The sequence below is a fragment of the Podarcis pityusensis genome (assembly GCF_964106645.2).
Source record: "Podarcis pityusensis genome assembly, chromosome: 3".
Taxonomy (NCBI): Eukaryota; Metazoa; Chordata; class Lepidosauria; order Squamata; family Lacertidae; genus Podarcis; species Podarcis pityusensis.
The window spans coordinates 110,925,561-110,948,964 of NC_138026.1; the positions used below are offsets into that span (position 1 = coordinate 110,925,561).

Consider the following 23,404-nt stretch of genomic DNA (forward strand, 5'->3'; position numbering starts at 1 on the left):
AAATAAAAAGTTCTTATGAGAGTTCATCAAAGCTTTAGTGCAATTTTCACCTAATATACACATTTTCCTATGCAATTTTCCCTCACATGCACATTTTTTGCAAACCAACAGATGAAATTTTTGTATGTTATTTTCACTAATGTGTGCGTTTTCATGCACACTCTACCACAGTATATTCATTTTCATACACCTTACTCAGCCAGGAACCTGAATTGCAAAATTCAGAGTTGTACAAATGTATTAACTTCACCACAGCCACCAAATGAATATCTTTCTTCTATTGCCATCTCCACTATACGGCCCTTTAACCTTTTGGACTTCAACTGACCCAACCACTGAGCTATGACCCCTCTCCAGAATAATAACATAGGTGGCACTTTCTTGGTGAGCACTCAATGAAGGGACTTCCTGATTCAGGAACTAGGGACATTATACTTTGAAGATGAGATCCAACAAGCTATTGTGAAGATAGGAAAAACTCTCACTACCTACACTTCTTCTGACGATCCAGAAGACTATGAGGAAGGTCTAAGGCAGTGATGGCCAAACTTGGCCCTCCAGGTGTTTTGGGACTACAACTCCCATCATCCCTAGCTAACAGGACCAGTGGTCAGGGATGATAGGAATTGTAGTCCCAAAACAGCTGAAGGGCCAAGTTTGGCCATCACTGGTCTAAGGCTGCTAGCCATAATGACTATGTCCCAACTCTGTTGTCAACTTTCTGGGAATCACAAGTGGATAGAGAGCTGTTGTGGCCAGGTATTGCTCACAGGCTTCTTGTTGTTATCTGTGGTTGGCCACTGTTAGAACAGCAAGTTGGAGTACACAGACCACTGGCCTGATCCTACAGCCTCTTCTGTTTGTACCAGAGCCAGATGCAAAATGGTGGCTCAGGAATTCGTTGCCTACCACAACCCCTGTCTTATGCACAGGGAAGACCTGCTTATAAAAACACTATCTGAATTAGGACAGTCGTGATTCCAATAGCCAAACTCAGGCGGGAGAGAAAGCCTTTGAGTTGCTACTACAACTGGGAGCCAGTTACACTTATTGATCTACTACAAGTTACAGTGGTGCCCCGCAAGACGAATGCCTCGCAAGATGAAAAACTCGCTAGACGAAAGGGTTTTGCGTTTTTTGAGTCGTTCCGCAAGACGAATTTCTCTATGGGCTTGCTTCGCAAGACGAAACATCTTGCGAGTTCTTGCGAGTTTGTTTCCTTTTTCTTAAAGCCGCTAAGCTGTTAATAGCCGCTAAGCTGCTAAGCCGTTAATAGCCGCTAAGCCGCTAATAGCCGTGCTTCGCAAGACGAAAAAACCGCAAGACAAAGAGACTCGCGGAACGGATTAATTTCGTCTTGCGAGGCACCACTGCACCCAGAAATCCATCAGCAGATTAAAATCTATCATCAGTCTAGCCCTATCAGGTTGTAGAGGTTTTGGCTGGCTTGGGTAGCAGGCCCAAAATTTGTGGTAGCCGCTGATCTTGACTCTCCCTCAACTTGGAAGACGAGTGGGTTTCATGCCCAAAGGGCTATGCATGGCCAGAAACCTTCTTGCTTCAGTACAGTGACACCTCGGTTTACATTACCCTCGGGTAATGTAAACTTTGGGTTGCAAAAGTGGCAACCCCGGAAGTGTTTCGCTGCGTGCGCATGCGCAAAAGTGGTCCCTCCAGTTGCAGAAACCTCAGGATCCTACCAGAGCTCCGGAACGGATCCCGTCCATAACCGGAGGTACCACTGTATCTCTGAAGCCTGGCATGAGGTCAGAAATGAGACCCCACATATTTCTCCCTTTGCATTTCCCACAAATGTATGAGCTGAGCTAAGAAAGTGCAACTGCATTTGTAGACCCTTGCCGCTCCTAGCACTAATGCTTAAAACATTTTCTTCCTATTTAGAATCATTTTTTCAGCAACATGTAAAGAAGCAGAAAAGATGAAGAAACAGACATGCGAAGATACTCGTTTACACAGCAGACCCAATGGAGAGCATTGTCAACAAACCACATAAAAAAGGGAATATTTTAGAAGAAGAAAATATTCCTGGGAATACTCCAAAGAGCAGAAAATGTTAAACAGATGCGTTCCAGACGCAAAGAAAAAGGGCTGTAGATGCCAGAACACCTTGTCTCAGCATGCTATGTTTTCATAAATATGGTTCAGAAAAATGTTACACTCTGCAAACATAGCTGAACGAGACACTAAAAGGTAAAGGGTAAAGGACTCCTGGATGGTTAAGTCCGGTGAACAGTTGCGGCACTCATCTCACTTTCAGGCCGAGGGAGCCGGCGTTTGTCCGCAGACAACTTTCCGGGTCATGTGGCCAGCATGACTAAACCGCTTCTGGCGCAACGGGAACCCGAGCACATGGAAACGCCATTTACCTTCCCGCCGCAGTGGTACCTGTTTATCTACTTGCACTGGTGTGCTTTCAAACTGCTAGGCTGGCAGGAGCTGGGACAGAGCACAGACTCCAGGAGCAGGGAACCTTGAGGCCCTCCAAATGTTGAACTCCAGCCCATCAGCCTCAGGCAGACTGACTATGGTCAAGGGTGCACCTGCTTCTGTGAAACATTCTTAGCCACTGAACTCTCAGTCTTCCCAGCTAATTACTCCCCAGTTCTAGCTAAGCACTCCTACCAGTCGTTTGTATACCAAAATTGTTGCAGTCCATCCCCACCAGTGGTCATATCCCCCAGTCGCAGGATCCATGAATACAGATTGGGGAAAAGGTCGGAGTTTATAGTCCCTCTCCCTACTTCCAGCCCAAGACCCAAACAACAACTCACCCCCTAGGAGAAGATACCTCCATACAAGCTTTTTCAAAACACTGCAGCATTTTGCCATTCCTTGAGTAACACTGACATCTGCCGGTTCTCCACAAATACTGTCTAATTTTAGGTTAAGTAAATTATTTCAATTATTTTTGGGCCAGGGTATTTTCAGAATGGGGTGTGCTCACCTAAGAATAATGGTGTGCTTGCATCATTAGTAAGCTCATTGGGATCAGCTCCAGATTCCAGAAGAATAGCAACGCACTCCAAACTTCCTCGACTTGCAGAAAGATGCAATGGGCAAGTGCCCTCAAATGTCTTCGATCTTATGTAGCTATCAGAGGGTGCTGGAGACGATATAATAAAATAAAAAAGAGCATTGCAGAATAGCATTAGAAAACAGGAAATCCTTCATTTTGGAGTGGAAGCAGTAGGAGAAGATAAGCTTACATTGACTTTGATGGGCTGGATGTAAAGTAGTGAGGAGCTAGGACAACTGACCTTCTCAGCTTCACAAGGCAGGTGATCTACCCCTGAGCCACAGCCTTTCCCCAAAGATCTCCTCTGCATGGTTCTGTCAGGGTTCTGTATCTGTGGAGCTCTTTTTGTTTTGTTTACTAACAGTTGCTTTTCGTTATGATTATGATGTCAGGATTGCAATTTATATCACAAACTCCTAACTAGCTCTAGCTTTTAAAAGGGTTTTAACAAATTATTAGTTTCCTTGGTGCTATTGTGCAAGTTTAAGATGACTGCTAGTTGCGGTTTGTACTTTATGCCACCTTTTGGGTGAATTTACCGTATTTTTCGCTCTATAAGACGCACCAGACCACAAGACGCACCTAGTTTTTGGAGGAGGAAAACAAGAAAAAAAATATTCTGAATCTCAGAAGCCAGAACAGCAAGAGGGATAGCTGCGCAGTGAAAGCAGCAATCCCTCTTGCTGTTCTGGCTTCTGGGATAGCTGCGCAGCCTGCATTCGCCCCATAAGACACACACACACATTTCCCCTTACTTTTTAGGAGGGAAAAAGCGAGTCTTATAGAGCAAAAAATGCGGTACATAGAAAAGCAGATCACGCATCAGACAAACAGCTAAACCCAATGCAATGTTGGGCATTCCACAAGGCCTCCCTAAGCTGAACCCGCCACAAAGCTATTACGGCAAGAGTTGTTTCATGAAGAAAAGCAGACTGATCATGTGACTGATCATAGGAGTTTGACTTGGAAAACCACAGCAGAGGTGAGATTTTAAACCAGGGACTTAATGAATTACCAGTTTCCTACACAGCAATTCTCACCGAGTAAATCCTACTGAATCTGTGATGGGACGATGAGCTGCTTGTGCGTAAAATCCAAGTCCCTCAGAGTTTGGTCATGTTTCCAAACCTCTGTCTGTAACGGAGCCCCTTAAACATGGCTCCGTCAGTCGCTTGCAGATTCCGACAGTGGTTGCTTTCGGAATCGCTTCCAACATAAAAGCTCCTTAACGGAAACACGTCTTCTGGACTCCCTGCGTGACAGTTTCCGGCGAGGAGTGGGTGTCCCTACAGGAGGTCCTGAAACCTCCCCACTGTTTTCGCTGGAAGTGTCTCGGAGCCATCCCTCCTGCTCACTTTCCCTCAGCTCAGCTCTTCTCCCCCTACTGGTTCCCTCTTCAGCTGCTGAGTCTCTCCCAACCTGTGTGAGCCCTTCCACCTCCCTTCTTTCCGATGCCAGTTCCCTGACAGAATCCAACAGGGTTTACTCCCAGGTTAAATGAGATTAGGATTGAAGCATTAGCTATTATGCTACACCAGCTATCGATTGCTACTCGACATGAATACTGCAAGGCAAAAGGTCCACTGCAAATTTGCCTTTGTTTACTGCTAGTTGGGGAAGGACTGTAGCTCCGGGTTAGAGCTTGTAGGCAGAAGTTCCTGTGTTCCTAAAGCTGGGCAGGGCTGATAAAAAGCTCCTGTCTGATACCAAGGAAACTGCTGCCAATAACTCTAGACAACGCTCCACTAGATGCACCAACAATTCAGCTCTCTATAAGGCAGCTTCCTACGTTCCCTCCCTAATTAAGAATGCACAGCCCATAATTTGTGTAGCATTTACTAGTAGGAGATGCCAGATACATTGTAGATTCTGAATTTCTGGACTCCAGCACAGTGGACCCTCCGGATATGAACTTAATTCGTCCCAGGGGTCCGTACTTACCCCGTAAAGTCTGCATCCAGAGGCGCCGCTTCTGCGCACATGCGCGGCGCGATAGTGCGCTTCTGCGCATGTGCGCACAGCGAAACCCGGAAGTATACACTTCTGGGTTTGCCGTGTTCGCAACCCAAAATTACGTTACCCGAAGGCAACATAACCCGAGGTACCACTGTACTACTCCGGGCCCTAAGGAAGTTAGATTAGCCTCAACCAGAGCCAGGGCCTTCTAAACACTGGCTCAAGTCTGGTGGAATGCTCTGTCTCTTGGGACCAGGGCCCTGCGGGATCTGATTTCTTTCCACAGGGCCTGTAAGACAGAGTTGTTCCACCTGGCCTTTGGCTCAGAATCTGTTTGATTCCCTCCCCTTTTTCTTTTTCTTTTTCTTTTTCCTTTTTCCTCCTATGATGAGATTGCTCCCTAATTGTTTTAATGTTGTATCTTAATCTTTTAAATTGTATTTTAATCAACTTGTTTTTATTATTGGTTGTTAGCCGCCCTGAGCCCGGTCTTGGCTGGGGAGGGCGGGGTATAAATAAAATTTTATTATTATTATTATTATTATTATTATTATTATTATTACTGGAGAACAGTGGATCCTAAGGCACTGTTTTTGTATAAGACCCTGTTTTCTTTACCTGCACGAATTAAGAGCTTCAGACATTCACTTGCGTTGTGAAATGCTGCTTCATGGATTGCCATCCAGCCCCTGTTATCGGGGACATCAACACTATATCCCTGCTTGATAAGCTTCTTCAGTTGCTTGGCATTGCCTTCTCTCGCTGCAAGCCCAACCGCAGAGCACCTGTCGGAGTAGGCTTCCGTGAAATCCATTTAAACAGAATCCTAGCCAAAAAAAAATAAGAGAGAAAATGAAAACACACGTTGACAAAGTTAGCGCAGATCAGGATGTCGACAATACGTTATCTCAGCAAAAGATTACACTTTTTGAAGTAGAAATCTCAAACTTATCTCGTTTATAAACTAATCTGAGGAAAGTGTTTTGAAGCCTGTGTGATAAAGATATCGCTTTGGATCTCATTGACATTTGAAATCTTGCTTCAAAATGCATTGATGGCAGAGAACTGGCATGGACAAACCAGGCCCCAGATGAAAAAGGTGAGTGAAATTCTACAATTATGCTTGACTGACACAAGTTTCAAATGTCTCACGAATTAACATTTTTGTAGGCTTAACAGAAGTTGGAATAACGTGTAGGACGATGGTGGCCCAGCTACTTCTGTATCTACACAGGGATAGGCTAAAATCTGCCATCTATGCTCTGGTAACCTCCAGGATAGATTACCACAATGCATTATAAATGGGGCTGCTTTTTGGACAGTTCAGAAAGTGCAGCTGCTGCAGAATTCAGCAACCAGGCTGCTCACCAGGGCAAGACAATCTGAGCACCTGAGACAATCTGACTACCTTTTAGTTTCAGGGCTCAATTCAAAGTGCTGGTTTCACCTATAAAACCTTACATGGCTGAGGGAACCTTACATACCTCAAGGAACACCTCTCCCCTGAAATTCTCATCTGAAACCCTCCCAGAGGATAGCAACACAAGAAAGGGCCTTTTCAGTGGTGGAATCCCCATTTGTGGACTGCTCAACCCAAGGAGGTTATCTGACATCATCTTTGTCTAGTTTTAGGTGCCAAGCAAAACCTTCCATTTTTATCCAAGTTTTTAGCCGTTACTTTCAAGGGTTTTAAAATATTTGTGTTGTTCAGCTCAGTGGACCTACCCAAAGGTAAAACTAGGAGTCTTGTGGACCTCAAAGACTAATAAATCTATTATGGCATGAAGTTTTGAAATTTGCAAGATAGTATAGTCTCTTAAGGGTGCCACAAGTGTCATTTTATTGGTTTTGTGTAAGAAACTAACAGGGCTACTACTCCGGAAATTCTTACTTATAGGTAGGCATGCACAATAACTGCACTGCCACCTCTACTGAGGGCAAAACAACACATTACATTAAGCATGCATAAAATGCCACTTTTATCTTGCAATTAAAGCAGCCAATCCGCAACTGTTGTCAGAGACCATTAACAATAAAATTGTAAATAGCAACCTCTCTCCCCCTTCTGAACATATTAACATGTGTGTGATATATATATATATTGCCCTGACATGCATCACTTTACACTTGCTTACACTGAATTTTACATTTCCCTGTTGGACCACTGCAATATGGTCCTGACTGTGAACTTCCCATAGGCATCTCATTGGCCACAGGTGAGAACAAAGATGCTGGACTAGATGGGCCTGTTAGCTTGATACAGCAGGGCTCTTCTTATAGGCAAAAAGAGGCACTGGCTGCTTCATCTCTGCTTGCTCACTTGCCCTCATACTGTGGGCAGTGCGATGGGGTGAGTCGGATTGGGGAATGCACTTGGTAGTCATAATTTGTTATGGGCCCTGCTGCGAAACACATTTCAGTACTCTCCCCCCATTTAGTTTGATTCTATCCCAATATCCAGTCTTGTATCATCATTGTGAGCAGAAACTCAATGAAGTATGCTGTGCATATATAGGTAAAGGTAAAGGGGCCCCTGACCATTAGGTCCAGTCGTGGCCGACTCTGGGATCGTGGCGCTCATCTCGCCTTATTGGCCAAGGGAGCCGGCGTACAGCTTCCGGGCCATGTGGCCAGCATGACTAAGCCGCTTCTGGCGAACCAGAGCAGCGCATGGAAACGCCGTTTACCTTCCCGCGAGAGCAGTACCTATTTATCTACTTGCATTTTTGACATGCTTTCGAACTGCTAGGTTGGCAGGAGCAGGGACCGAGCAACGGGAGCTCACCCCGTCACGGGGATTCGAACTGCCAACCTTCTGATTGGCAAGTCCTAGTCTCTGTGGTTTAACCCACAGTGCCACCTGTGTCCCTGCTGCGCATATATATATATATCTATATATATATGAAATTAATAGATGCACCTTTATATGTACTATGAATTGACATGATGAAGTTATGTTAGAATACTGCAATTTAAATGTTCTGTGTCTTGGTTTGGTTGGCCCCCTAGAGCCCTTGGGTATAGCCGCGGCTGGGAACACTGGTGGCTGCCTTATACCGAGACCAGCGGCCCATATAACTCAGCATGGCTCGCACTGACAGGCAGCGGCGCTTTCCCAGCCCTATTCGGACATGCATCCACCTGCGTGCAAAGCGGATGCCTTTCCACCGCGCTTGCAAGAGGAGGACAAGGGGAAAGGGAGGAGAGCTTTGCAATTTACCGTATGGGTCACCTCTCCTTAAAAGCATCCGCTGCTGACCAGCTGCGTTTCTCTTCAAAGGAAGGAAGGGGGGGAGCAACGGCCTTATGAAGCCCAGCCCTCCCGCATCGCCTCCCCCCCAGCACAGAAAAGGATGCTGGGAGCTGTAGTTCAGGCTGGCCAACCCTGCGTTGCCTTTGACCCGCAGGCTCAGCCGCCTCTAGCGGCGACAGCCCGAAGGAGAGGCACGTGGCTCGATCGGGGAGCCGGCGCTGGAGCCGCGGAGGCTGGGGGCTCTCTCGGTCGCTCGGCCAAGCAAGCTGCACTACAAGCCCCAGGGTGCCTTGCTGAGCGATCGCTGGCCGGGGAGAGCATGCAGAGCTCCGGCAGCACCCAGCAGGGCCGCCCCCTGCCTCCCGATCCCCGGGAGAGCGAAGAAGGAGAGGAGAGCGGCGGCGCGAGAAGCATGTGGGTGTTTGGCTACGGCTCCCTCATCTGGAAGGTGGATTTCCCTTACGAGGACAAGATGGTCGGGTACATCACGGGCTACAGCAGGAGGTTCTGGCAAGGCAGCACGGATCACCGCGGAGTGCCGGGCAAGGTGAGCGGCGAGAGGTTGGGAGAGGATGGGGAAGAGGCAGGCAGGCAGTACTCGGGGGTACCTCGCGGTTCTCCTTCCGTGGGAAGGGCGCACTGGAGTTTGGCGGAGTTGCAGAGGACTGAACTGCGCCGCCAACTCATCGCAGAGGCGCTGGGCAGCTAGCCCCGCTACCATTTGCCCGGTCACCGCAGGTACACAAGCGCCAAGACGGCTGTCTCACAATAAGAGTGTCTCTCTGTTTTCCCCGCGCGCAGAGAAGTCCCCAGAAACCAGACGCGCTTTCACACTTACATCCCAGCGCTTATTACCGCTCGGGTTTACTCTTGTCAACGCACAACCATGTGGGTTTTGTAACCGTTCACTTTCCTGCAAACATTTTCCACGCAAACACACACGCATGCTTTTCACTCTCCATGCCACGCAAAAGCCGGTTGGCAAATCAGTGCAACCACCGATGCAAGATGCTCGCATTTTCCTGATTGTGCTGAAAGGGGTGGAATTGAGCCTGGCACGGTTCATTTCCGAAGCCGGTACGAGAGGACAGTAGATGAACATTAGAGAGAACATTTGAGGATGTTGGCACAGTTCCCAAGACGGTTCTTCCTTGTGTACCTTTGCTTAATTGCTGTACATTGGGTCACCTCTTACATAAGCTATACACCCTCAGCCGGTTATGCTAGGCACCAAACAGGGCGGGTTACTATTAAACTTTCTTAAAAGACCAGGGTGGGTGTTGAGACAGACAGACACACACACACACACACACACACACACACACACACTTTATAGTTAAACAACTTTTGCAAACCTTTGAATGAGAAGACTCTGGCACTGTTCAAGCCTGAGGTTTGTCCCCTATTTTGGGGAGCACAAAGGATGGGGGGCTTCCCATCTTCAGTCATGTGTCGCTGCATTATGTCAGCATCTACTGCACCTACTTTTTCTTGAATATTTGTCAGGAAAAAGCGGAGTTTTAATCTGGGTATATCTGTTAGGGTAAACAAACAGAAGTCCTAGTTTGTTTGTTTTTCAAAGAACATTATAGATTCAGAGCCCAATCCTGTGCATGTTTTCTCAGTAGTAAGTCATGCTGAATCCAATGGGGTATTTCCTGAGATATTTCGGATAGAAGGGAGAGAGGTTATGTTAGGAAATATTTAGGTCAACTTCCTTTTCTTAGGCATAAAAAGATAAGGTTGATGTATGTGTTTGGAAGAATCGCAGAGAGCACTGTAGTTAGGGGGAAATGCTCTCCCTCATCAAAAACTCCCCCCAACTGGAAACCTAGCACATTAGGGAAGGTTCTAGCCTAGTCTCATCCCTAAAATACTCATTCTTTCTGTGCAGAGATGTTTTGATTTGGAAAAGCAAGCTTTGGCTTCCCAAAGTGGCATGCTAACAGAAAAATACGGTGCAATTCTTCTGAACATGCAACTCAGTACTTACACCGAGAATATTGGAAACAATAGCTATGTTGAATCCCATGTGGAATTGCAAGCTACTCCCTGGCTAAACTCTCTCCCCCGCCTCCCCAATATTTTATTACAAGTGACATAAGCAGGTATATGGGTTTCCCTTCTTATGATGCTGGAGTTTGTTGAGGCCCAACACAACGATTCTGTAGTTCTTGCCCCTAAAACTCCGCTTAAAGCACACCCCGTACTCTCATTTTCCCATTCTTCTGTCAAGGCTAATGTTGCTGTTGTCAAAAATTCAGATGGGGGTGGGTGGTTCCCAAACAATTTTATTTCTTTACATGGGGAGCTTGCTGTGAAGACAGAGATCTTCCGTCCTCTTTTATTTTGTATTACCTGTCCAAATAGCTAAACTTGGTTACTAACATACCAGATAATGTCGCTAATCCAGTTATCAGTACAGCTTCTCCTACAGTATTATATTCCTTATTTTCCATTCAATATGAATATAATCCTGCCTATGTTGAACCCACTGCAAATCAATTTCATGAATGACTTCAACTTCAAGTATTGAGTCTTAAGAGGAAAATAATTTCTGTATACGCTATCTACACCATCCCTACCTTTATAAGCTACTATCAAGTCTCTCTCTCCACCCCTACATTTTTTTCTTAATCCCCTCACTCTTTTTTAGAGATCCTTTTCAGAGTTTGCTTGGGATTTCACCATCCAGGAAAAATTGGTAGTGTACACAAACTTGTCTACTCTAGATCACTGTTCAGAGATCTCCTTCTCTCTAGCAAACATTGGCCCAATAACAGTGTCTTCATGTTTTTTAATACTAAAGTGCATTTAGAATCATAGCCATAATTATATTTGTAGCATTATCTTCAGCTTCATGTCACAATTGATAAAATTAAGGCTGTTAGCTACTAGAAAAATATCTAAGCAACTCACATCCATTATAGCTAGTGTTTGTATGAGTTTCAGTATGCTATTAGCAGTATAAAGAACATAAATATTTCATCCACCCATCAGAAGTTTGTGCATCCCAAATTTCTGAGGAACTCTCGGAAACTGTTCCATTTCATGGAAAGTGCATTTTTAAAGCTACCTCAATGGAAATAATAGATTTTAAAGTACTTTGAAGTACTTTGAAACCCGATGTGCTTCTCACTATACAAGGGCTATAGAGCTTATATAATTCTAAATAGCATTTGTTGAGCTAAGGAAACAATGGGATCCAGAAACGTCCAGAAATCTAAGAGAATGGCATTGACAGGGCTGGGCTATGTTATTTACAGCTGCATATGCGGCAAATTATTCAGTCATCAGAAGTACTTAGCTGACTGTCAACATACATGAAGCAACACTTAGAAATAATCGGCATTATTTTGTGAATGAGAATATGCCATATTGTTGTTTATTGCAGCTTGTGCCTTTCAGAACCCCTTACTTTACATTTACCAAATTCACATCTCTAACCTGTAGTCCTTAAGATAGACTTCTGGAAATCATTTTTAGGTGCACCATAATATTTTGTGAAAACACAGCCATAAATCTACAGAAAAATGCTAAATTGATATAATGTATGTTGCATTTTTTCTTTTGTTCTGCATGAACAAGAAGTTTGCAACAAAGATTAAGATTGACAATCTGACTCAAAACTGCAAGACAGACAACAGCTTGTTTTTTAAAAAGAAAAAACAGGTACAACATGCAATTCAATTTATTGTACAAAACATTATTAATGACTACTCTGGGTAAAACTGTTTCTTTAAACAGCCAATTGAATTAAACTGAGCCAAGTGTTGATTAGTATTTGATGTTCAGAAAATATATATAAATGACTGTTCTTTAGAAGAGCAGGGAGACAGTAACTACATACAAATTCTAGTTTACCTCATTCTTATTTCCATTTTGTTGACAACAGCCTTAGGTCACATAGTGAGTTCATAACTGAGGTTAGACATCAGCTCAATATAACTATTTAAGGCCGATTCTAAGGACTGGTTCAGATATAAGATCTGGTGCTAAATTCCTCTGCTAAATACCTGGGGAGGGTACCCAGTTCTCAGGAACGTACTGTACATGCAAATACCACCAGTGAATGAAGTTAGCATACTGAGATTACTTTAATGAACCTGTTCTCAAACATGTCTGCACAAAGCTTTAATATTACCTAGGAATCAGGGTGTCCCCAACTAAGAGGAAAAATGTTTCTGGTGATAAAGACAAAATTTAAAAGTACGTGGTTTACTCTTTTATAGACCATGCTCAGAACTGTGTGTGCTAAATTGCATGCTAACTGGATGCTAAAATATTAAAATTCTACACCCAGGCACTTTTAGTTTTGCTCCCAGAAAAAAATCGCAGTTTTATTTTCTGTACAGTTCTGCAATGTCTGTCATTTTAGATCAATCATTATGGTTCTTGATTGTCATAGACAAGGCATTGACATACACATGCACATACATTCTGTCTCGCTTGTAGGATTTCAGCAGGTATTGCTCAAACACTTCCAATTGTATTTCCATCATAAAGGCTAGAATTTTACTTTTAAAAAAATACAGGAAGCTGGGTTCTGAGCCCTTTACATTCTGGAACTTTTCTAGGTTTAGTAATATCCAACAGCAAGTAATTGACTGCTCAAAAATGCATTGTGCCTAGTAGTTCTTAAAGGTTAAAACAAAAATCTGTTGCACTCCAATACTGCTTTAAACAAGCATGATACAACCTAAAAATGGGAGAATAAAAAATGATCTATGGCAATGCTGAAACTTTCAGGAGAGAAAATGTTCGCACAAGCCTTATTTTCTTTTTGGACTTGGGTTGCTCTCCTATTTTGTTTCCATAAAAAAAAACCCTTCTGAAATGGGTAATAAAAGAACAATACTTTTTCATATCAAAAAGGAAAAAAACAGCTTCTTGCTTCCCCCTCCCAATATAAACACAGAAAAATAATCAGAGTTACACCAAACCAATTTATCTAGCACATATGAATTCCACAAAATCTGTATTTAAGAGTGCAATGCACTTGCCTCCTAAAAGGTAATGCACTAAATAAAGCAGTAAAAATAATAATTCCACTGGGGGGGGCAGGTTGCAATATATCTACCACATCAGATCGAAGGTCCATCTAGTTGAGTATTCTGTTTTCTCCAGTGACCAATTCTATCTTGGCTTATATTTTTCCTAATGGCAACAGAACTCCAGCAGCTGCATAATAATCAGAAGTCAGAAATTGTTGTGCTGAATATCTCACATATAGTTCAAAAGATTCCTTAAGTACATGTGAAACATAGGTGAGCACTGCAGTTAAAAAAATCTTAATTCCAATTTGTTAACTGCCGGTTGGGTTTAACACTGCTTAGTCCCGCTGAAGTCAGCAAAATTAAATAGAAATAAATCCAAACAATTAACTTCTAAGCGGTTTGTAGATTTGGCTCTAGGCACATTGGTATTTCTTCCACTCATGCCCATTTTTTTCTTTCTGATAGGCACTTTCAGTTGCTGTGAAGAGGACTGAAAGAGTATTAAATGATAGGAAGTCTAGAGTAAGGCTGCTGCCCTGCCTTCCATCATTGCTCACTTACAGAGAAGGGACGGGTGAACAGGCAGAAGTACAGCAGGTCCAGGGGACTCCCTGGGTTAGCAGCAGACCCTAGTTATGTGCCCAACCATGTTATCCCATGATGCTGCCCTTTCAAACACCATAGGGCACAATTCCTTCAGGTGCATCTATGTCCTCCTGCTCACTACCATTATGTTCCAGCCAAGCTGCAATATGGGCTCTGCAGCAAACAGATGATCGTAGGTCAGCTAGCTGGCTGCTACCCACCTCAACTGTTCCCTGTTTGCAACAAGGGTCAGGGCATGTATGCCGACATTTTAAGCTGTGGCAGCTAGCCTGCCGCTCTCCAGACAACTGTTGGGCTACAACTCCCATCATCCCTGACAATGGGCCATGGCGGCTGGAGCTGATGGGAACTGGAATGCAACAACATCTGGAGGACCAGAGTTTAGTCACTTTTGGTTTAAGTAATACGCAGTTTGGCTCTAGTCTAGGGTTATCTTCTCCCTTTCCTTTCTCTCCTCTTGTATTCAAATGCACCACAGGGAGAAGGTAGTCCTGCTCATTCTAATCCAGAATAAGGACACGCCCCAGTTTGGATATAGTTACCCATATTGTATGTGTCTCATTTTAGCTGTCCCTTCTTCCAGTGCTCTCAATGTGGTTTACATATTTCCCACCCTCTTATATCCTCATAACAAGTATGTGTGATAGGTTAAACACAAGACTTCTGACTCAGGATTGAACCCAGTTCTCCCCAGTCCTAATCAGACACTGTAACAACCAAACCATACTAGCTCTGTTATCCCTGGTTAGAATGATAAAAAGTAAGTCCAATCCGTAGTTGGGAAGAGGAGGAAGCATTCAATCCTGTAGTCCATTCCAAGTTTTTAATCCCCAATTAACTTTTGAGTTGCACCGCATCTGCACTAGCTTCAAGACACAACTTTTTGGTCAGTGTTATGTAAATCATTAGAGAAAGCACTAGTAAGTGTTGAGCCTTTAACTGGGCCATGCAGTTGTCAGGCTCGTAGTGTGTCTGCCCTAAGCACAGATTTGATACAGTACCACGCAACATCAGAAATAAAGGTCACACTCTTCCAAATGGATTGTATTGGTTTGATAGTCTTGTGGTCCTCTTTTTAAATATATATATTTCCATTTTTGCTACTGATTTAATAATAAAAACTTTTTACTGTGATATTTCTTTTAATTTTAGCCTGGAAGAGTTGTGACACTTATTGAAGATCCTGAGGTATAGTAGATTCTGTTTTTATATACCATTTAGTATATACATTCTTCCGGAAAAACTCAGAAGCATATTTTGATAATACTGTACAGCTGTATTTCTTTAATTTTGAAATACAGAAAAAGTAACATGGGCTGCAATCCTATGGACTTACCTGGGAGCAAGCCCTACAGGACACAGTGGGACTTAGTTCTGAGTAAACATGCATATAATTTTATAGTTAATAAAGCTTACAATTTTTATCCAGAGAAACTCAAGAACTATTTATTTAAGCCCAACCCGTTTCTTCAGATATATGTTCCTTCCCAACAGTACGCAAGACTGTTTAACCAGGGGTAGTCAACCTTTTGGAGCCCATGGGCATATTTGGAAAAATTGTAATGGGCAGCATACCCAGGCACACAACATTCTTTGCCTGCCCCTGCCTTCTCCACCATCAGTTAGGCCCGAAATAAAGTGTAATTTGCTTGGGAAATGCAGCTGGAGAGGGCTAACCCCTCCCCAGCTACAATCTCCATAAAGATCATCCTGTCTTGAGTTGTAATTATGCTTCAAGTAAGTTTTCCATTGGCTACAGAAGACTTCTTTGAAGCTTAATTGCAATGCACAGAAGGATGATGAGGGGGCCTGGGAAGCCTTGGCGAGCTGTGTGGCAACCACACAGTTTAACTCATTTCCCGGAGGAAGGTAGTTCATATGTCCCTGAAGAGGAGTCTCTTGATTCACACAGGCTGGCCTCTAATAAATCAATTCCTGTGCACTTTTGAAGACTCCTGTTTTCTGTACTTGAGCTTCCATGTAGGCCACACAGGAGGGGACTTCCTCTCCTCTGAAGGCAGCATGGCAACATAGGCTACTAGCCTCTTAGGAGGCTAGCAAAAAAACAAAAAAAGGCAGGCTAGTGACTTTTGTGGCTGCTGTAAACCTAACAGTTTTGACACTGCACCAAAAGAAATTATGACCTTCCCTTCTCTCCGTGATTTGTGTAGCCACAAGACATTATATTGCAGCCAATGACCCTCTTTCATCATGGTTGGGACATTATCTCAGCAAGCTGCTGTTAAGTCTGTGATTGCCCTCGGAGGGAGGGATGGGTGTTTAAACATCTTCCATGCTCACTGATGAACTTCAAAAAATGCTTCCTTGACCCAAACCTGGCCATGGCTATACAGAAAGGGAAAGAAGGCTTTGGCCTCATCCATCAGCCAAATGAACAAAAGCCACAAACATCTGTTTAACACCAGCAAGGGAAAGACAGGCCGGCCCACACTAGACACCATTGCCCATATATAGCATAACTGTCCTGGCTTGGAAGAAGTGATCTCCTCTTCTACAAATAATAAAAATACGGAAAACGAACAAGAATAAAAATGGCCAGTTCACCCTTTATTTTTCTTGTAATGTGTAGCTCTACCTGTAGATTTCAAAGGGGACTGGGGAGGAGATATGGCAAGATACACTCGCAATATTCAGAGACGACTTTTTTCTCTTGCCTAACCTGCTGGTTATCCAAGGCAGATTCAACACTCCCTCTAAAATGAAAGATACACTTTTGATCCATAATTCCAACACACACTTTAGTAGTTAGGTATACTGTTCATTTTAAGCTCTTTCCTCATTCCTAGCATAGCTATCAATTTTTATGCAAGAACTTTGATATCCATACCTCCTGTGAATTTGTATGGTGCTTTAAAGGTATTTTTTGATCATTGCCAATGGCAGAATGCTTTTATTTTTATTACATCTGTTAAAATCTGCTTGGAATACAATGTGAAGAAATGAACAGAAAGGTTCCTTCCCTATGACTTGCTGAATTAGGTGCAGTGTAGTAGTATGACTGTAATTCTCTGCACCAGCCCTGGTGAACACTGTACTACTTATTCCAAGAAAACATGCCTAAGATAGGACAAAAAACAAGGGCCATGAAGTTTCTATTTCAAATTAGTGGTGAGCTTAAACCCCTCTTTCGTCTATTTTCTGCCCATCTTTCCACTTGCAATATGAAGGTGAAGGGTGAGCCATTTTACCAGACTATTGCAATGGTTACTGAGATAATGGCTGCATTCACATGTCATACTAAGCCATAGTTTGGACACTGTATGAACCATAGCAAGCTGTGGGTTTGCATGCTTCCATCCTGTGCAGCTAACAACAAGAATTGGGAAGTTCTTGCTTCCAATTAACTACAACTCCCTGTGTGATTTAAACCAAGAAATGTGGCTGATGCTACTCATGGTTAATTTAAACAAACCAGCTTCAGAAACCAGACTTAGAAGTTTGTTTGTTTGAAATTAATCATAGCTTAGCTTTGTAAAAGAACATGCCTGTATTATCTTAATCAAGTAGGTCTCACCACAACACTCATAGTTTGTATCAACCAGTTTGCCATACAACCATGGTTAATAATAATAATAATTTATTATTTATACCCCACCCATCTGGCTGGGTTTTCCCAGCCACTCTTAAGGTTAAGGCAAAGTAAAAGCTTTACTCGTCCTCCTGGCCACCAGGTAGGAACACACAAGCCTGGTGTTTGCTGCCACTTGTGCATGTCATGTTAAATCATGGTTTAGTATGTCAAAGGTGTAAAATTCAAAATAGCAGTATTGTTGTTCTTAATATTTTAGCATATTCGTCAATCATAATCATCCTTTTGTAATGTGGATGGTGTTGCATAACCAGCCATTGTTGCTCTCCCCTGGACTTTACCCACTTTCACTGTAGGCAGTGACACCACTCATTTCTAAATGTTAAGAGCAGATTTGAGTGCAACACAGCTTAGAAACTGAAACATGGAACTTTCCATTTGATCGGAAAAAAACTGCTTGAATCTCAGAAAGTTTCCCTGTAATGCTAACACTGAATTGAGATCAATGTAATAGCTGCTATAGACTTAAACCATTTTTTGTAGTTGACAAGGCCAGCAAAATACAGCATAGTGTCAGCCATTGTGAATTTTCTGTACCTTTCTGGTATGTTTTTTCACACTGCTGTGCAGTTGGGACCCCATTATGCTAACAGACAGATTCCTCTATAAGCAAAGAATAGTTCAGCTTGTGTGTGTTTTCTCCCTCTACTGTATTTGTCCTGGTAAAACAAACTAATTCAGATCAATGCAAATAACAACTTTTATATCTATAGTCTGTAAACAATCTTCAATTATTAGTGTACCACTAAAAGTGCAGTAAAAATAAGAATAAAACTTCTAACTAGCAATTTTCTTATTTCATTTTAAATATCACTACACTAGCACAATCAGACCTGTTTCAACAGTACAGTACTTACAGGGTTACATGTTAGCTTAAGCAGGGTGAAAAAGCAAGACAAGTCTGGAAAAAAACAAGAAAGGGGGGTTTCCTAATATTTAACAGAGTTACTAACCACACACCAGATAAACATAACATTGACTAAGTCACTTTTAAACACAGGTCTCTTTTAGACCAGGACTAGATAGTACATAGCAATAACTCAGTGTGGTATAGTGTTGGATTATGGCTGCAGAGACCAGGTGCAAGTTCCCTCCCAGCCATGGCTGCAGAGACCAGGTGCAAGTTCCCTCCCAGCCATGAAACTCACTGGGGGACCTTGAGCCAGTTGCTGTCTCTCAGCCTAATCTACCACACAGGGTTGTTGTTAGGATAGAATGCAGAGGGAGAGAGCTATGCACACCACCTTGAACTCCTTGGAGGAAAGGTGTAATATAAACATGATAATAAATAAATCTTTGCCAGGTAATACCTTCCTTCTGGTAGCTTTTCCCCCCAGCCAGACTTTGAGACCAGATATAAGCCTGTGTGGGCAGGATGAAGAGAGGGGTGTAGGCTCTCCATTTTCCCCTACAAATACCCGACATGTCGTCACCAGTATTACCCAGGAAATACGGGTTTGGGAACATGTAGCTGTAACTTCTACACCCAGATTTCCTGGATGTTTCATGAAGGAGACATTGCATGTATGCACTATGGATATAAACTCATCTGAAAACCTTTCAAGAAGGGATGTGACCCTCCTGATATTGTTGTTGCACTCTAACTCCCATCAGCCCCAAGAAGGATGCCAGGGGACAATGGGAGTTGTAGTCAAACAACATGCAGAGGGCCAGATTCCCCATCCCTGATTTAAATTGCTTCCTTTTGCACCACTAAAGTGAAGTATGTTTTACCTTCCTGGTTGTGTTCTTCAACAGGGCTGTGTATGGGGTGTTGCATACAAACTGCCACCAGGACAAGAAGGCGAAGTAAAAGCATATCTTGATTTCCGAGAGAAAGGTGGCTACAGGACTACAACTGTCATTTTCTATCCGAAAGATCCCTCAGTGGAGCCCTTTGATGTGCTGTTATATATTGGAACCTGCGAAAACCCCAACTACCTTGGACCAGCACCTCTAGAAGAAATTGCCAAACAGATTTTTAATGCAGTTGGTCCCAGTGGAAGAAACACAGAATACCTGTTTGAACTCTGCAACTCCCTCAGGGATCTCGTGCCAGAAGATGTAGATGAACATCTTTTTACTTTAGAGAAACTAGTAAAGAAACTCTTAGAACAGGAAGAAAGCAAAAATGTCAATTCCATATAATAATCACCTTGTGGTTTCAAACAGTCTCTTCATCATCAGGAGAACGGTTTCACTGATGACAGTAGTATGATTTCAAGATGCTCCATGTGGACTTTGAATATATTAATTTTCATGTTTCATTCAGGGCGCTACTGTCATTGATCAGTAGAAAATTATGTTTAAAGCTATGTCTTCAGGAGTTTAAGGGAGGAGGAGCTTTGAATTTTGGTAAAATTTTAAAGAATGCATTTCTCTCAGTTTCTCAGATATGAAGAAATAATTTATGCCCAATTTAAGTTTGAGGGAAATTTTTATTGATTTCAAGTTATTTAGATTTTTCTTCCTTTTAAAAAAATATAGTTTGGGACTAGATCCTGCACTCAGACAGACTATGGATGCAATCCTATACATATGTGCTCAGGAGCAAGTCTCCTTAAACCAGGCATGGCCAAACTTGGCCCCCCAGTGGTCAGGGATGATGGGAATTGTAGTCCGAAAACATCTGGAGGGCCAGGTTTGGCCATGCCGGCCTTAAACAAAGTTAGACCTGCTTTTGGGAGTAAACGTACATAGGATTGAGCTGTATGTGTTACATTAGACCTCAACTACACTTATTTAAGAGCAATCCCAGTGGGACCAGTCTATAATGGTTTGTGGATTATCGCACTGACATGGAAATCCTATGTACACTTACTTGGGAATAAGTCCCATGGAAGTTCAACTGATTTCAAAGTAAACTTCATAGGATTGCACTGTAAGCAGCAGTTATTCCTATGCAAAGACTAGGATATTTTAAAAACAACTCACTACAGGATATTTTTCATTTCGTTCATGATTCAGCAGTTAGTTTATATATAAACTACCTGCCTTTTGATAAAATGAGCAAATATTTGCATGAGAAGGAAACTGCACTTTCCTTTTAGGATGTAGTAAGACCTATAGAAGCAATGTGTAACTCAAAACATATTGGTGCCTTATATTTTCATCACAATACCTTTTTAAAAACAAGTTAGGGATATGACTTGAATTTACAATAGCAAGAATGTTCAGAAACTCCCATACTTAATCACTAGGCATAGTATTTTCACAACTATCCTATGACTAAGTGCACACACAATAGTGTGCAAGAATCCCCCCCCCCCCGGTCTATCTTGGGTCCGGTCACTTGTCAGCTTAATCACAGATTTGTATTACATATTTATCAACACTAAATTATCATTAACACTAACTATACTTTCTCCAAACCAGGATTTGCAATCCCCGATTAATATGGGAACCTTAGGCAACTATTGGTGCAGATTTAATGCTGAACTATGGTAAAAAGCAAAAAGGTGGAAGAAGTGCAGAAGCTCACAGCTCACTCCCAATCCATTATCCATAGGTAAGAGATCAGCAGTGTTATGTCTGCACTAGACCAAAGACTTCAAACGGAACACTGCAGAATAAACTCTTTGAAGATTGCAGGTTACTAGTAAACCGACTTTCAGCAGCACTTACTCTCAAGTCAGTGGCAAGGATTTAAAGATCTGTTCTTTGCAGCCTGTGGTGCTTTGTACTTACATTTCTTAACAAGCACCCCACCCACCCCTATGGTGCATGACAAAACACTTCTGAAACTGGGTGAAGTTTCAAAAGTATTTTTAACATGTCATGGGGGATTGGTTTCAGAGCCAAAGTCAAAATTCCCACTGGGTAAGCACAGGTAGACTGTTGGGGTTGCCTAAAGTATCTCTTTGCATACAGACTATTATGTTTGGGATTGAGATCCAACTTGCATAGCAGGTTAATCTCAGCCATCATTTAGGCACTTCTGAAATTTCTACTCCATTTGCCATCCTTTGTCTGCACAACCTCCACCCAAATGGATGGGCGCTGTGTTAACTTTTCTAAGGGATAAATGATGGCCTCATTATTGCAATAGATTCGCAAAGGAGTTTCCGTCCCAACTGTGAATTTCCTTGCTTCTCATAGTTTAAGTTATTTTCTTTAAGCCTTCAACAGAAGCATATTTTTGTATTTTAATATATATAGATATATATATAGATATAAAGGTTCTCTTCCAAGTGTCAAGTGCTATTCCATTTTCTCATAACAAAATGTGACTCTGTATTTCCTTCCATTGTTCATACTGAAGCCTGTATGACTTTGCATCAGTAACAGAACAATTATTTATGTTTTGTGTCCATAAACCATCTCTCTTCCTTTTTATTAGTTGCTTGTAAAATGTTCCATTGCATTCCTTTGTGTGTGAGAGAGAGAAAGAATGTAACACCTGTTCAATAGACTGAGAAAAATATTTTTGTTGGGGAGTTGTTCTTAATGAGAACTATCTTACTACAGACCATAAATGGCTTCTTCAAATTACATGGAAAAAATTGCTTACAGATTATGTAAGGATGATGGTAGATAACCACTCCAGTCATTGTAAAAGCATTTACACAAGAAGGTATTATAGGTTAGTCTTTACCCACTAAGGCTACAATCTCTTCCACTTAAATCAATGGGATTTTACCACTGATTTCTATAAGATGAGGATTTTATCCTAATACAGTATCTTTGACCATGGTCCAGCAAACAATTAAACCAGCAGTATATATCCTAAGAAGCTTCTAAAGTAGCAAACACCATGCTACTATTATTTTTTCCCCTAGCTGAAGGAGTTTTGAAAGCAGTTTGTGGTATGGTGTGGGGGTCTCCTGCTCAAAAGGGGTGGGATAAAAAATTTCATTAGGTGCACTGATTATAGGTGTTTGGATCAGCTCTAAAGAGTGTTTTCATGAATCAGATACAGAAGAAATGACTCAATGAGCTTCCATGCTTGTGTGAATGAGCCATCACAGACCTTGGCATCAGAGACAGAATTTTCATATTCTCTGATGCCATTTCAATTTGCAATACTTTTGAGCCGATTTCTCACATTCTACAGCAGTTAAGAATTGAATAGTCAAGTTTAATCCTCAGTGAGGCTCCCATAAAAAGTGATTATCTAAATGCACCATTAGCAACTGATACAATGAATGTGCCTTTTGTATCTGACTTGAGCGCAAGCACAGAATGTCACATGAAAAACGTCCTAAGTGGTCAGTCCTAAAGCACTCTTCCAAGTCAGTCATTCCCCCTGAAATCAAGTGGGGTCTGCATCTCAATAAACATGATTTGGATCAGGTGCATTGTATTTTCATGTATCCAGAATCACAATGCATGGTATATTATTTTTATCACACACAGTAAAGTTCAGAAGCAACCGAATTCCTATCCACAATCTTAGATCACTATAAAATTTACGAGACACACTATGGGATCAGCAATTTTTATTATATGTCTCAGAAGAACAGCAGACCTAACATATCAAGCACAGTGTATTTTTTTCTCTTCTGTTGAAGAACCGAGTTGTAAGAAAAGAGTCCCTACCTGCTTTGACACACATAAATGCTAAGTTAACATATGTCACCTTCAACAGTCACAGGCGAACTCCAGGGAATCTGAAATAAAGCACAGAAAAGATTGCATGAGAGGAGATATTAAACGTTTGCTTGAATTACTGTGCACAGATGGTCAGAAGGGAAATCCAGCCAATATAATATGCCCCTAATTATAGCTGAGCCAATTCACAGGGTACGATTGCATACATTTGCATCTTCCTTGACTTCTTTTGGACTTTTGTGGCTGCATGTCTTCCATCTAGGATTCTGCTTAAGGGGGGAAATAATTGAGTCTGCAGGAACGGGCTAACTTGCTGCTTGCCATACTTCTCCCTGACAGGAAAGAGGAAAAACAGACATTTCTGCTTCTGTGCAAGCTACGCACCATCATGCTGA

At 42.3% G+C, this 23,404-nt stretch overlaps 2 protein-coding genes, 1 long non-coding RNA gene and 1 pseudogene across 5 annotated transcripts in view; 2 read left to right on the forward strand and 2 right to left on the reverse strand.

Moving 5' to 3' along the window:
• LOC308474559 (ankyrin repeat and SOCS box protein 3-like) overlaps positions 1-18,462 on the reverse strand; it is a 38,943-nt pseudogene extending 20,481 nt beyond the window's left edge. Inside the window, exons 1-3 of the transcript XR_013991617.1 lie at positions 17,997-18,462; positions 5,612-5,819; positions 2,966-3,124 (exon numbers count right to left, since the gene is read on the reverse strand). The product of XR_013991617.1 is annotated as an ankyrin repeat and SOCS box protein 3-like (transcript). The remainder of the gene's footprint in view (positions 1-2,965; positions 3,125-5,611; positions 5,820-17,996) is intronic.
• The window catches only part of LOC308474485 (proteasome activator complex subunit 4), a 201,365-nt gene that overhangs the window by 134,142 nt on the left and 43,819 nt on the right, over positions 1-23,404 (reverse strand). The window lies entirely within an intron of this gene.
• Positions 6-21,882, forward strand: LOC308474785. The gene is made up of 2 exons (XR_013984960.1): positions 6-655; positions 20,101-21,882. It is a non-coding gene; the product is annotated as an uncharacterized lncRNA (long non-coding RNA).
• LOC308474627 (putative glutathione-specific gamma-glutamylcyclotransferase 2) lies at positions 8,216-21,882 on the forward strand. Of its 2 annotated transcripts, XM_081001172.1 has the most exons (3): positions 8,216-8,793; positions 15,002-15,037; positions 19,218-21,882. In XM_081001172.1, exons 1-3 carry the CDS (start codon positions 8,347-8,349, stop codon positions 19,605-19,607), a joined length of 873 nt encoding a protein of 290 aa, XP_080857298.1. In that variant the 5' UTR covers positions 8,216-8,346; the 3' UTR covers positions 19,608-21,882. The 2 variants fall into 2 exon arrangements, with proteins under 2 accessions (XP_080857298.1, XP_080857299.1); XM_081001173.1 differs by lacking the exon at positions 15,002-15,037.